Below are 15,913 nucleotides of genomic sequence, written 5' to 3'. Positions count from 1 at the left end.
AGTAAACCTTTCGGAGATAAGGACAGAAAAACAGTAGAATATAAAGAGTGTATTTTCCGTCCAATTTTAGAAAAACACAAATTACGTTCACTTTGCATTCCTTTATGAATCAGGCCCTGGGTCTTCAATTTTTCTATAAGATCTGATACCTTTAATATTTGTAACCTTACATGAGCTTTAACTATTTCCTTATATATGCTTAAAACCTAAACAAAGGATGCCCTTGTTTATGCTTAAAATTTTTGAAACATTCTAAGCATTTGAAGTATTAAGATTTAGAGAGTACAATGGCTAAAATATGTTTTTCCACATTTTATTTACTTATAGCATAGTATAAAAATGGATTTATTTTGGAATTTTTACCAACTGTCAAATAACCTCTAAAGCTATTTCTTAATTGATTACAAATAAAACCAGACAACAACTAACAACATACATGTTTGTCCTTTGTGGTTTAAAACTTAGTTTAATGCTACAACATTTAGTTGCAATGTCAACTGTGACTTTATTTGGATATGTCTACCAGCACTGTACATCTGGTTATTGTAACTTGCGCCCATTCATTTTCTGGTTCTGGAGAAGGCTTTCATTTTTGTGCCACATGGGCACTTTTGTGGATTTTCTGTGGCTCACTGCTAGACACAGAGCCAGGACACTTTTTCCCCACGTTCACAGAAGTTGAGGTAGCAGCGGCTTCTATCAATGAGGCTGCAAAAACCATCAGAGGAGGAACAAAGATGACAACAGCAATGACAGCTGACCTCATTGGGTCCAACAGCTCAACTGAGTTGATTTTCCAGTTGATCTTCGAAAGAATCCTGTCCTTGGTGTGATGACACTTCTTGGTGCTATTCTGTAATGTCCCATTGCATTCACAATTTTTTAATGGCTTCATATTTGTGAAAAAAAGATGATTATGTAGGAAGAAGGGCGCAGATCTAAAGTTCAGCAAATCGTTTCGATATGCCTAGTATATTATGTATTTAGAGAGATATATACTTATCTGTTATCCTCTTCTGGACTTTTACATACAGAGTATATATAGGTCCAACATAATTTAGTGTAACTTCGCTTTTAGCAAGTATCAATTCCAACCATGCGCTATATTAAAACTTTTTTCATCTGCTGCTAATTTCAGATAACCGCAATAGGCCCAACATAATTCAGTGCTTACAGAAAGTACAGTACTTAATGTATAGAGAGGTATATGTGAATTATTTTTGCCAAGTCTATGCTCATAAAAGTGTGTTTTGATCTCTCAAATTTAAAAAAATAAATTAAATATTTTTAGAAACGGCAACTACGAGATACAAAGAGACTAGGCACAATTCCATATTGCATCCTTCACAAGTAATCCTTAGAGAGGTTAAGCCAACAATCTAAAATTACACATAGACAAAGACAAGGAAAATTAGTTGATCTTCTGGAAATGTAATTATTTATTTGCATATACTCAGACCCATTTAGCTTAGGCTTATAGGTTAACTGAGCCTATAGTAGATTCAACACAAATATATTAATATAGTTATTAATAGTTAATTCCAATAGTATAATATATAATAGTATATAGTTAATAGTATATTTCCAAAAACATACTTGTAGGTTAATTGGCTGCTATCAAATTGACCTTAAGTGTGTGTGTGTGTGTGTGTGTGTGTGTATGTTAGGGAATTTAGACTGTAAGCCCCAATGGGGCAGGGACTGATGTGAGCTAGTTATCTGTACAGCGCTGCGGAATTAGTAGCGCTATATAAATACCTGATGATGATAGTTAGATTTAGGGTGGGATAGGCAGGACATCAATTCCATGTGGCTATTAAAATCCATAATTTATTGCATCCATCAAAAGCTTTAGCACAGATTACCGTAGACCACAGCAGTACATACCATTAATTTGACATGTTTCGCTCAGTAAAATGTATTCAGAAGTATAAGAGCATAGATCGCAAACTGATGTTATAGCAAGACACATTAATTGCTATATATGTAACAAGTATAATTAGTGTGAGCTATGTCTATTTCTTCCAGACTACGGTTTGGCAAATATATTACACAAATAAACAAGTACAAAAATAACATATGTTAAAAACCATAATAAGAATAAATGAGAGGTATGTGTTAAACAGGAATACACCTCAAGACAATATAAAGTGGGACACACATGATAATCATACAAATATTAATTATAATCATTAACATTTCTTGGTTAAACATAATAATTATTCAATTAATACAAGATTTATATGACCCACTCACTATTAAGGCCTAATTGATGATATATCTGGAATGCAGATATCCAATAGGTCTCTCTCTTGAAAAAGGCTATGTTTGCCATAACATATATAAAAATAATGGCATAACATACAGAAAAGAATCAATACTGAGAATTTCAGCTAACACAAAGAATAAGAGAAGTGATAGTGAGCAGTTGGTCAGTGTCAACTTACTAAAATAGTAAATGTATTCTGCCTCTTCCTGCTTAACAGCATTCCTTTTCGCCCTATCTTTGAATAAAATAGGCCAGTGGTTCCCAAACTTTTTCAGTTCGTGGCATCCTTAGAGTCTCCATCATTTTTTCAAGGCACCCCTCCAAAATAATTAACGAGCAGTCCCGTTTTATAAGTAGTTGGGTCAAAATAACGTAATAAGTATTTAGGTCAAGACAGAAATACTTAGTAAGTTGTTTGCAAAATTAGTACACAGAAATCCAAGGGAAAATAATATTTGTATATATTTTTTCAATTATATTTCTGTCAAAGAATAATTTACAGCTAATATTCAGAGGAATAAAATCAAATGAAATAAAACAACATGTACAAAAATCATCACACTGTGCTCCTTTATCCTCACACTGTGTGTCCCTTCAGCTTCACACTCTGTGCCCTCCATCATCCACACTCTGTGCCCTCCTACATCCACACTGTGCCTCCTTCATCCACATTGTGCCCTCCTTCATTCACACTGTGCCCCCTTCATCCACACAATCTGTGTCCTCCTTCATTCACACTCTATGCCCTCCATCATCCACACACTCTGTGCCCTCCATCATCCACACACTCTGTGCCCTCCTTCATCCACACTCTACCCCTCTTCATTCTCGCTCTGCCCCCTCCTTCATTCTTTTGACCCTCCATTGCTGTTTCATTTTACTATTTCCCCTCTGTTTCTTTACTTACCATACTTGGCCTTCTTTCTTCTATGTCTTCTGTCTTTTCTTCTGTCTTCTTACCAATGCGGCGGTGCCCGGGACCCAGCATCCTCCTCCCTCCTTGCTTCTCACTGAATGTCGTCATCATGCCCGACATTCAGTGAGAAGCAAGCAGGAAGGAGGAAGCTGGTTCCCGGGTACCGCCGGATTTTGTTTTGTTTTTCCTGGCCATGGCACCCCTGTGACAGCGCAAAAGCACCCGTGGAGCCGCGGCGCACACTTTGGGATCCGCTGAGATAGGCATTAAAATTAGTTTTTGGGTTGTATCTTAACCAGGGCAACAGGGCATTTTCATATTTGTATGAATCATATAAGCATGAGCAAAGTAGAAAGCACCTATCGGGTTAAGAATTGAATCCTCAATTAGCCAATAAGAAGCTGATAATTAGTGATCAACTGTCATCACCATCAGCAGGTATTTGCACCAATTCTCAGGCACCCGCAACTGGTACGGCTACTGGCAGACATATATGCATATCCATGCATGTCTGTTTCAGTTTGCAATTACGCGAGTGCACACTTACTGGAGTTGGTTTCTGCTTGTACACCCCTTTTCTCCCCCATTCCACTTCCTTAACTGTAAGGAGGTACAAGGAAAGCTGCAAGGAAATCCTACCAGAACAGCTGATCTTTATTTGCGGTTAATCACAATCACTTTCATTGCTTGCAGGTGTATGCAATTTAATTTGAACATGATTTTGAACGTAATCGGTTAACACAGCTACAGACCCATTATGAAAGAGAGTGCTCACTTATTCAACCAGTGTATCATAGTTTTCTGAACTTCCTTATAGTGTTTGTTTTCACTTCACTATTTTTGGTTGCAAAGTCAAATTAAAGGTGGAAAAAGGCCAGACACTATTTATCTTGATTCAGGCTTTACATCACAAACACTTGAAATATCAATAAGGATGTATTCACTGCATGTTTTAGTGATAAGCATGAATGTAGAACTTGAATTGAGTAATGTGGCCCTTTAAAACGTTACTATTAGACCCAGCGACTTCTAGTTATATCAATGGTTTGTATATAAATATTTACTCTATTTATTATCCTGATTCTATATTTCTTTTTACTAAAAGTTTATTCACTAATGTGTATTTATTAATTTATTCATTCATGTATTCTATGGTATTAATATAAGTTTTAATTTTTTTTATTTCCACCAAAACAATACTAAATTGATAAATCAGTTAATGATATTTTTAGGTGTAGCGTAATCACTCCTTAGAAAATAAAACATTTATTGTGACATTGAGCTTATATGATGAGTTTTCTCCTTGTCATGTCATCAACATTGGAGGAACGTCTTGATTTTGGTAACGTCCATTTTATGCCACATTTTCTACACTTTTGTAAGATAGTCTTCACAGTGTTCCATGGTATGTAATGCCTTTGGAATTCTGTTATACCCCTCTCCTGATTGTCACCTTTCAACAATGAGCTCTGATAGATATTTTGAAAGTTCCTTGCAGAACATGGCTTTACCAGCGTGATACAACCAAGAAAACTGCAAGGAAATCCTACCAGAACAGCTGATCTTTATTTGCGGTTAATCACAATCACTTTCATTGCTGGCAGGTGTATGCAATTTAATTTGAACATGATTTTGAGAGTGTTTGGTTAACACAGCTACAGACCCATTATGAAAGAGAGTGCCCACTTATGCAACTAGTGTATCATAGTTTTCTGGACTTCCTTAAAGCGTTTGTTTTCCCTTGAGTATTTTTGGAAGCAAGGTCAAATTAAAGGTAGAAAAAGGCCTGACACTATTTATCTTGATTCAGGCTTTACATCACAAACACTTGAAATATCAATAAGGCTGTGTGAAGTTATTATATTCACTGCATGTTGCAGTGTATAAACATGAATGTAGAACTTGAATTGAGTAATGAGGCCCTTTAAAACGTTCCTATTGGACCCAGCGACTTCTAGTTATATCAATGGTTTGTATGTAAATATTTAGTCTATTGATTATCCTGATTCTGTATTTAATGGTATTAATATAATTGTTTTTTTTTGTTTTTTTTTAAAACAATACTAAATTGATAAAATCAGTTAATGATATTTTTAGGTGTAGCGTAACCACTCCTTAGAAAATAAAACATTTACTGTGACATTGAGATGAAAGTACCCAATGGTTACATTTCTTTTCTTCTTGTTAGATTACAATCTAAACTTGGAAAACCTAAAAAGTTGTAACAAATATTTTACAAATAATACATTATGTTAATTGTTTCTATAGATATTAAAACTTTGATCATCTACTATTAATGGTACAACTTAATTGTATTCCTCCAGTCATCCATGAATATTAAAGGGGTCGTACACTCTTCTTCTCTGTAAATTCCTACCCCTGTTTTTGATAGTGATTGGTAGCGGCTGTTCAATGCTGAAGAGGGCAGAATACGAATTTTTGTTTGAGAGTGATCACCAGCATAATTGATCCAACAAGAGCTATCCTTTCATTGCTTTTTATACTATATATATATATATATATATATATATATATATATATAAATGTAGGTTAATAATTATTACTTGTAAAAGTTAGCTGTAGACTATTTTAGATTGACATGAATGTAAAATTTAAAATTTCTATCCATATTTGGTATGTTTAAGTTTTTTTTGAATTATATGTGTGTTCTACTACATACAGGACGTGTTCCATACAAACTACTGGGGCTTACTTACATATTGTCAAGATATATTTGTATTGAGGAAATTTAATGTGTTGGCAAAGATCGTTCCATTTCAATTCTGCTAAATATCTGTTTTCTGTTTTAGTTGTGACTGGGGCTGGAGATGGTATCGGTAAAGCATATTCAATTGAGGTAAGAGAAACTTAAGCAGTTAGCTTGGAATTAATGAATTAATCTCTTTATATTCAAACAATTCTAAATTCTATTTAGGTCAAATCTCATGATCACGTTTTCTATGCAATTTTGTCTCAGATTTATTTCCAGAATACTTTACGGAGCAGGGGAAGGATATTATTGTTGCCTTTTGTTAAACAAAATTAGAACACATCAATATTGTATGATATACATACAGTATATACGCAAACATGCAAATACAAAATAGGTAGAAACCGTAAAGCCAGTATTTGTATTATTATTTTATATTTGCTTCTGATAGAGTGAAAGTGTTTTTCATATCTGTATAAAGACAACTACTTATACAGGGCACATTTTCCATAATGGTTAAATATACATTGTTAAAAATGCTAATATGCTATAGTCATTGCCTAGTGAATCTAAATATATAAAAGTAATATTTGTTGCACATGACAAAGAAAATGTTACAAATATGTGTAAATTGAAATGTGCATAATGTAATGAGGTACAGTATACTGCACAATCTCTTGTAGCTGGCAAACCGTGGCATGAATATTGTGATGATCAGCAGAACCCTTGAGAAAATGCAGAGAGTTGCTATGGAAATTGGTAAGTTCCCTTTAGTGTGCACTATGCATTATGCACTATGTCATAATCATGAACCTTTGTGAGTCTTCTTTTATGTCCATGTATAATTACCAAGTTACACAAACACATCCTAAGTCCCAGGCACTTTAGATGTTAGATCCCACACCAGTATGCATATGTATTCTATATATGGTTGCTATGTGCGTTTGACTAGAGTTGGCTAGCCAATTGGATAATCAAAATGTTGAGTGTGTTAATCTTGTAGGAGACAGTGATCTGATCATTTGTGTAATTTGTATATAAGGACAGGATTGCATGTGACAGGGGTAGCGCCATGATGTCTGAGCAGGAAATCCCAAAGTGAGAGATAATGGAAGTAACAGGTTCCCCCAACAGCACAGAGTAGGAGTTATAGCTTACTGGTGCAGAAAAGTGATGTCAAACACACCTCTATATAAAATGAAGTAAATATGTCCAACTTATTTCACATAATTAATCGCTGACAGAAAATAAATAATAATAATAATAATCAGCGGGTCAGTAATTTCCTGTTTCAATGCATTATATAATCAGTCAGTCCTCCTGACAGACATTTCAAATTGAATCAAATGAAAGAGCAAAAATGCGAGTTACTTAAGAATCTGTCCACATAAATGTTTTTGTCATGTGATTTAGTGGCTTCTTAAGTGCAAAAAGCAGGACTTAAGGTACATCCAAAAATGATTAAAAATATGGGTATGTAGATGTGTGATTTTCTTTTTCCTTCACTCCATGTTTCAGCATGAGAAATGATGCAGGCTTCTATAGTGCTGAAAAGCACATGAGAATATGTATAAACACATAAAAGTATTAAAAACACACACAAAAAAGAAAAGATGTTAAAACAAGGCTTGAGAAAAGCAATGTGTTTTTGGAAGGAAATTCATACGGGAGAACAATTATCCATGTGGACATATCCTAAGTACTATATTTACTATATATATATAAATAGCAATATTTCTAAATATATGTGTATATGCACAAGTATAAGTTAAATACAGTTGCTTCGACAAAAATATTTAAGAGAACACTGGTAGTGAGACAAGCTTAAAATGTTAAATGTGTCATACATTAAAGAGCATCATTTGATGACTGGTGTAACAGAGATGTGCACATTTCCATTGGTAAAATAAAATGTTGTTCATATTCTGAATGACTCTGGATTTGTGAAACACTGCTTTATAGAACAGTCTACAGGGACAGCTAATAGTCTCCTCAGAATCACAAATTACATTTTTAGTAACATCTTTTTAAAATGTGTCAATTAGTATTTATTGCACCTGTACTCCTGCTAGGAGGTATGGAAACCAAGCACTGTTAGCAGTCCCTGTGGAACGGATTTAAGAAACACTGGTGTAAAGAACCGTAAAATGAATCATATATATTCAAATATTTTTTATTGTGTACATTTCAACAGAGCAGACTACAGGAAGAAATGTTAAGATCATACAAGCCGACTTCACAAAAAATAAAATATATGAGCATATCGAAGAATGTCTGAAAGAACTGGAGATTGGAATTCTGGGTAAGACAATATGGTGCTCTGATCATCACAGGGCATACCAGTTCAGCTTCAATCAGTGCTGTCTCCCCTACTTGTTATAGGAAAACATTGGAACCCTAGGTATACTCCAGTGCAAGATGGATCATACACAAGATCATGCAGGGAATATTACCATAAGAAATGTGCACATGAATGGAAAATAATGCTTTGAATAGCAACATGCTTTCTATCTTAATCACACACTGAAAGACTTGTTAAGAGTTAGTGTGTGAAGTTTCGCAATTAGTGTTATAACTTTTCCTAGTGTCTAAGTATAATTCTGTAGTAAAATAAAAAGTAGTAATGAACTGACGTTTTACAAATTTTGTAAAATAAATATACATTAAGTAAACATTTGATTTAATTTGTAAAGCACATAGGGGGCCTATATTCTGCAATTATAGAGAATATTCCACCCTTTTCCTGCAAACTTGCCTCTTTCTGTCACAGTAGAGCTGACATTGCCCATCTCTGTTGTGCCGTAAGAAATAAAAATGTTGGCTCTTAAAACTCCACTGCAGCGGCATAACATGGCAATATACATAGAGCTCATAGTTTTTACTGCATGTATTTTTTGGTTGGGGGCATTTTCCTGTATTGTTGTTGCTCTGATTTGCAAAATCTACAGGTTTTGCATTATAGCAGAGTAAAGTGGTTTAAACTACATACATAAAGCGGTTTTATGCTTCAAGGCTCTGCCTGTGGTATGTTCCCTTTCTCTGGGGTCTTGACTATGAACTCCCTACTTTTATTTTCATATGAATCAGAAAATTCAGAGATGCAGCACATATTTTCTGAAATAAATGACCCTATTTGATTGCCATGCACATAATCAGGTGTGCACCCCTATTTAACATTTTGAAGTGCTTCCATGCAGGCACTTTGCATCACCATTTGCAGGATATGCAGGACTGCTCATGTCTGTCATTTTTAAAACAATTGTTAAAACATCATTTCCAAATATTACTTGCTATTACTTTTGGGCCACTCGTTAATTACAACAATGATATTTTTCTAAAACACTGCTTCTTATATAAGTGGTCATTGCAACACATTCCTACATTTTAATGTTTTCATGACTTTGACTTAGTACATAAATATACCAAATGTGCCTAAATCAAGTAAAAGGCAGCCCTGTGAAAGTCATAGCTTGTGCGCAATCACCCCCACATCAGTGTGGTCTGCCCAGTTTATTCCATCAGAAAATGTTTCTTCCCAGCAGTCACTGCCCACTTCACATGTTAAGCCAAACAAATGCATGATGAAACAAAATAATAATAATAATAATAATAATAATAACAATAATAATAATAATAATAAAAAAACAGTTTGTGGAACCATGTCTCTGTTCCACGGTCCTTATTTTTCCAACTGATTTCACTATGTTGTTAAAGAAGTGCAGAGCAACACACAATACAATAGGTAGATGTTAGAACTGACTAGATGTTCCCTTCAGATCATCATCATCATCAGTTATTTATATAGTGCCACTAATTCCGCAGCGCTGTACAGAGAACTAATTCACATCAGTGCCTGCCCCATTGGAGCTTACAGTCTAAATTCCCTAACAGACACAGACAGACAGAGAGAGAGAGGCTAAGGTTAATTTTGATCGCAGCCAATTAACCTACTAGTATGTTTTTTGATTGTGGGAGGAAACCGGAGCACCCGGAGGCAACCCACGCAAACACAGGGACAAAATACAAACTCCATGCAGATAAAGCCAAGGTCAGGAATTGAACTCATGACCCTAGTACTGTGAGGCAGAAGTGCTAACCACTAGGCCTCTGTAGAGATAGATTAGAGTAAAGCATGTTATCTTAATCCCGTTTTTGTACTTAAGTAAATATCAGTGTTCTTAGCCAACATTACAAAATGTGGTTGATATTGTTTTCTTTAGCAGTAAAGAGCGTCTGTGGATCTCAGATTTGTACAGCAGACCTACCATACTTTCCAACGTGACCCATTCCACATATTGAAGATAAGGATAATTTACAAACTACAAAAATGCAGAACCACAGCACAAATGTTCTTTTGTGACATCACACACCTAATTTTGTGAAATTGCATCTGGATTTATAGGAAATGTCATGGATTTGCGGATTATGCTTCCACCTCGGTCAGTGGAGATTACAGAATCCGTACTGACAGGGAGGGATATCAAGGAAATTGATGTGTGTTTAGTCAAAGGTACTAATGGATTTTACATTATAGAAGTTGGTTTTAAAATAATCACACATCTAGATAAAGATTCTCAAATGAAAAATAAATCATCAATATATCTGCTGTATATCACTATATTTTCCTCAAATGGGCCTTCCCAGATATATTCTGTATTCTCAAAACAGCCAATAAAAGATTAGTGAAACTCTAAATCTACTGCCCATGACAGTCCTTACTATCTGTAAATAATTATGTGAAGCAAACAAAACATAATTATAGGACAAAATAAAATGAATGCATTTTAAAACGTATGTTGTGTCTATCCAAGACTAATGTCCAAAATTAGAAACTTTATAACTACAAAAATCTCGGCTTAATGTGGTCTATTTGTGTAGACTCAACTTTGGCAACTGATTCAGGGTATGGTCACCCCTGCTGCTATAATTAGGGTAGGTTCCCATCTCTCAACCCCATTTCAACTCCTTAATGGGACCAGACAGGGATGTCTCTCCTTCCTTGTTTGCACTTATGCTGGAACCTGGGTCTCTACTGGCAACCAAGTCTATAAACTTGCAATATTTACTCATTATATAGCCATTACTTTGAGTAACCTACTGATTATATTGCCTATTCAGCTTAGTGAATTGGGGAAATTTAGAAAAGCTGACATTTTAAAAAGCACCTAGTCAAAATCAGCAGGCCTACTTATGAATTTGCCTCCTCATACATTAAAACTTTTGAAACATAATTTTAATCTCATGTGGGTGGATACAGTGCTGAGGATGAGTCCCGGTATTTTAATGGGAAAAAGCAAAATAGGAAGAAAAATGTGCACTTTACCATGTTTTTATTGTTTTTGATACTTTTTTATATCCCTTTTTAATTATTTATTACCCTTAACAGAATCTGCATGTTTACATGCAAAAACATTAGCTATATGTTAGAGACATTTAAGCTAATGTTAATTTATGTTAAAACATGATCTAACAATAAGGGCACAATGTAGAAAGCATCTCTCAGTCTTACTAGACACGGGGGCTTTACCTATGGAAATCACTGTGGTTTACAACGGAGGTAGAAGTGGGGGCATCACTTCCCATGCACAGTGTTTTATATTAAATGATCTTCAGGAGTGATCTAATGGCAGCAAACCACTCATTATGTCAGCAACAGCTAGGTTACCCTGTGTGGGGGGTGCGCTACTACAAGAAGGATGTATCTGTTCTGCCTGGTGCGCAATGGCGCCAAGTAGCAGGACATGCAGTTATATACTGTTGTGTGAAGGGGTTAGACAAAGAAAGCCAAATATACAGCACATATGTAGAAATTAAGCATACATAAGAAACATATCATAAATTATAAGCACAGTTGATCACCTTCTAACAATTTGCAATAATAAGATCAATTTGGACTTAATGGACTTTAATTAAGAAGCTCATCTACAGTTTTCAAAAGCCTAGAGGTTTCTAAACAAAGGTAGTAATATGAAAAAGAACAATTAGTTCTGACTTATTACAAACCCATCAAGAACCTATTAGCAGGAATCTCAAGTAATTGTGCCAAATAAGAAACCCTTAAGTTGTTCAGCATATATCACACACTCAAACCTCCCAGACTGTAAGGTCTATGCATAACTGAGCACTGGGTGCTAGGGGAAACCATTAGCAGGCCCGTAACATGGGCTGTGTAAGAGGGGCCACTGCCCAGGGTGCAAAGCTGAAGGGGGGCACAGGGAAATTAATATTTTAGGCTAATTTGGTTAAACTTGAGGGCAAGGTGGTATCAGATTTCTTTCTTGCCCCAGGCACTAATATTTCTAGCTACGACACTGACCATTAGTTCTCTCATTGTTGAGATATTCCTAGTCTGTTTCCTTAGCCAATGGTTTCATAGGAGAATTTGGATTATATTAATGGCTCTTTAACAAGCAGTATGGTGTAATTAATTAATTAATGTGGAAAAATATCTTGAAGTTCAGTTTATCAAGTCAGCATATGTTACTGTAATAATAAAATAAGTAAGAACAACAGGAATAGAGCATTGTGTTTTAGATAGAATGGGTCATGTTGGAAAGTCTTTTTCTCACTGCAGAGAGGTTTTGTAATATAAATACACTTTATAAATGTTTTCAGTAACAGAAGTAAGTTTTGTGTGAATCACTGTTTACATGTTTATTTAACACCTCCATGCTAATGAAAAAAATGCTATGACTTATTCCACTTCATAATTAGGAGACCACTTCCTCATACATGTAAAATAATCAGCCTGGAATATTTACCTATGCTAGAGAACAGCAATCAGTATTGCACCACATGGAGCATTATGAGAATAACAAATCTCAGATTGGTTTCTTATTAAAAATAAATAAGCGACTAGGGGCCTCATTCATTAAAGATCTTAGCTTGAGAAACTTCTTATTTCAGTCTCCTGGACAAAACCATGTTACAATGCAAGGGGTCCAAATTAGTATTCTGTTTTGCACATAAGTTAAATACTGACTGTTTTTTTCATGTAGCACACCAATATCAACTTTAAATTTCAGTGTACAAATAAGCTATCAAGTATTTGTGTGCTACATGAAAAAACAGTCAGTATTTAACGTATGTGCAAAACAGAATACTAATTTGCACCCGTTGCATTGTAACATGGTTTTGTCCAGGAGACTGAAATAAGAAGTTTCTCAAGTTAAGATCCTTAATGAATCAGGCCCTAGATCCTTAAAAGGAGGCCAACCTACCTGGAAGTTAAGAGAGATCCCACTGATAGATCAAGGGGTATCTCACACCGGTCCTAGCTTACCAAGTACTTAAAACGTTGGCAACTATAAAAAAATGTTTAGGTAAGGGTCTCTAAAATCAAGTTTCACTTCTCTTCCTGGATGCCTATGTATGATTTGAACTGAACAATATGCAAGGGCTTTCCAAGTCGATAAACTCTGAAGGGTAGATTTATCAAACCTTCCAAAAAGGAAAAGTAGAGGTGTTGTTCATAGCAACCAATCAGATTTTAGCTATCATTTTCCAGAATATACTAGATAAATGATAGCTGGAATCTGATTGGTTGCTATGGGCAACACCTCCACTTTTCTGTTGTAGAAGGTTTGATAAATCTATCAATGAATCTTATTTAAATTTTCATTAGATCTTATTAGTCTTTGAATGCATTGAAATCTCTAATATACATGTTTTTAATTTCTTTTGTCAGTTAACAATGTAGGAATGCTCCCCAGTCCTCATCCATGCTGTTTTCTTACCGGACCAGACAACGATGAGGTGCAGTAATTTAACGCATGTTTTAAGATTTGTGGACTTGCCATTATATCTTAAAAATTCAAATGACTGACACTTCAAAGATAGTATACTATGAAATCACATGTCATGAAGGCTTTCCTTTAAATGTACATGTCTTCAGAGAGTCTGATCCCTATGATACCTATAGTTGCACACTATTTCTATTAGTGTGACACATACTGGCTGTGAAATATTGATATCCTTCTAAAACATAAAACAAAAATATGTATTATGGTTTCCTCGATGTATACTTCTGTGTAATAATAATGATAATGATATGACTGTGTGATAATATTTAAGTCTCATTAGTAGTGGTGTAGTCAGAAAAGGAATTCATCTATACTAATTGCTATAACATAACTCAAAATAATAATGGTATCACAAAACACCAGGGGCTAGATTTACTAAGCTGCGGGTTTGAAAAAGTGGAGATGTTGCCTATAGCAACCAATCAGATTCTAGCTGTCATTTTGTAGAAGGTACTAAAGAAATGAAAGCTAGAATCTGATTGGTTGCCATAGGCAACATCCCCACTTTTTCAAACCCGCAGCTTAATAAATCTAGCCCCAAGAATGCTATGCTGCATGAATATTATATAAATAGTATAGACAGATTTAACCTGACCAGAATGGAGACTTCCTTGCAGAAGTCAAACATAAATTATTTACATGTATATCATCTATCATCTCTTTTTGTTTACATACAGATAAAATTAAATAACTTCTAATCATTTCATATTGTAAAGTATGTAGGCAATAAAACAAGCAGACAGGCAGAGGAACGTCAGAACAGTCTGCTAATATGTCATTTTTCAATACGTTGTATAAGAAGAGATGAAACTTTTCAGACTGATGGGTTTATTTAGCTAGATAAGTCCTAAATCCTGGGAAAAAGTGAAGTTTTGCAGGATTTATGGCTTCTCCTCGATTAAAGTCATCAAAAAATTAAGTATTTTTTCTGGGTTTTTTATTACACTTATTTTTCTATTTTTTTTATTTTAGTTGTATTTTGTTCTCTATAGTATGTAGAACTGGAAGCCAGTCCAGACTTCCAGTTACAGTGTGCATGCCAGAGCCATCAGACTGGCTCAAGCTTGCACATAGGATCCCAGGAATGGCTTGGTACCCCTCCTACCGCTGCCATCCGGTATGACTGAAACGCAACATTCCTTAGTTGCCCCAATAACATTTTCTTAATAAATTGCCCGATAACAGATTTCCTTGCAGCGATAAAAAAATCTTGTTATAGAAGGGGTATTGATAAATATACCCCTGAATCTTTTCAAGGAGAATGAATGGTTTTTACAGCAAAGTGAAGAATAAAATTGATAAATTCTAGTTGGGAAAAATTAAACAATTTGAATTTCAATACATAATCATGTTTATTGTATGCAATTCCATGATGAATCCTTTTAGAATGTATTTATACAGCAGTAGTCTATATGGAAGTATATGATCATGAAAGGGATTTTTACTCTTAAAACTTGTAATTCATACGTATATACTTATGGCTAACCTTTAGTCTACACAATCTATTGATATACATAACTTGGCATCAGAATAGAGGATGCTATTAATGCAAATTATTGAAAAAAGTACACACAGAATAATGCCTATTAATTATTTTGTCCACTTAGAGTCTGATTAATTGCAATGTCACTTCTGCAGTTAAGGTAAGTACTATCCTCATGTAAAAGCTATTTTGTTTCATTCATGCATCTGTTGAGTTTATTATATAAATTTTAAAACATATTTATGCTGCTAAACAACACATACAATATTGCTTAAAAATGTCTGCCACATCATACGGAATGTATTGCAATTTAAATGTTATATATCTCACTTTAAATATATCATATTGTGATTCAAATACCATATATTTCACTTTTTTCTTTTTAGTATCATTATAATTTATTATTCAAGAGCCTAATTAAATTTATCGTTCTCACATTTTGTCAGTATTAACATAAACCAGATCTATTAGAATGTAATGTAGCTGCTTTATTAGATATAGTTTAAATGGATTTACAAGTGCTGGTATGCCATGAGACATGATATAATAGATTTTAAAAGAAAACAACTGCACTCAGTGGAGAGGGGGAAACTGCACTCCCTAAAAGGATGACATCACCAGCAAAAGGAACTTGTGGGAATGGTACCTATTCTGGAGGTTTTTGTCCCCAAAAGTTGTTCCGGACAACCTAACAAAACAGATAAGCCTCTTCTCTCACTGTTTCCAGGACCAA

The 15,913-nt window shown here is 34.7% G+C and overlaps 1 protein-coding gene across 2 annotated transcripts in view; it reads left to right on the top strand.

The window, feature by feature from the left end:
- The window catches only part of HSD17B3 (hydroxysteroid 17-beta dehydrogenase 3), a 71,570-nt gene that overhangs the window by 36,744 nt on the left and 18,913 nt on the right, over positions 1-15,913 (top strand). The window contains exons 2-6 of one of the 2 annotated variants that reach the window (XM_075191854.1): positions 5,996-6,042; positions 6,579-6,654; positions 8,090-8,197; positions 13,583-13,650; positions 15,305-15,340. In XM_075191854.1, coding sequence (XP_075047955.1) covers positions 5,996-6,042; positions 6,579-6,654; positions 8,090-8,197; positions 13,583-13,650; positions 15,305-15,340 — 335 coding nt within the window. The remainder of the gene's footprint in view (positions 1-5,995; positions 6,043-6,578; positions 6,655-8,089; positions 8,198-13,582; positions 13,651-15,304; positions 15,341-15,913) is intronic. The other variant, XM_075191861.1, reaches the window with a different exon arrangement.

Source organism: Mixophyes fleayi, chromosome 1, assembly GCF_038048845.1.
Source record: "Mixophyes fleayi isolate aMixFle1 chromosome 1, aMixFle1.hap1, whole genome shotgun sequence".
In the NCBI taxonomy this organism is placed as follows: domain Eukaryota; kingdom Metazoa; phylum Chordata; class Amphibia; order Anura; family Limnodynastidae; genus Mixophyes; species Mixophyes fleayi.
The sequence above is the reverse complement of the archived record's forward strand: the minus strand, read 5'-3'. Positions and strand labels throughout refer to the sequence as shown.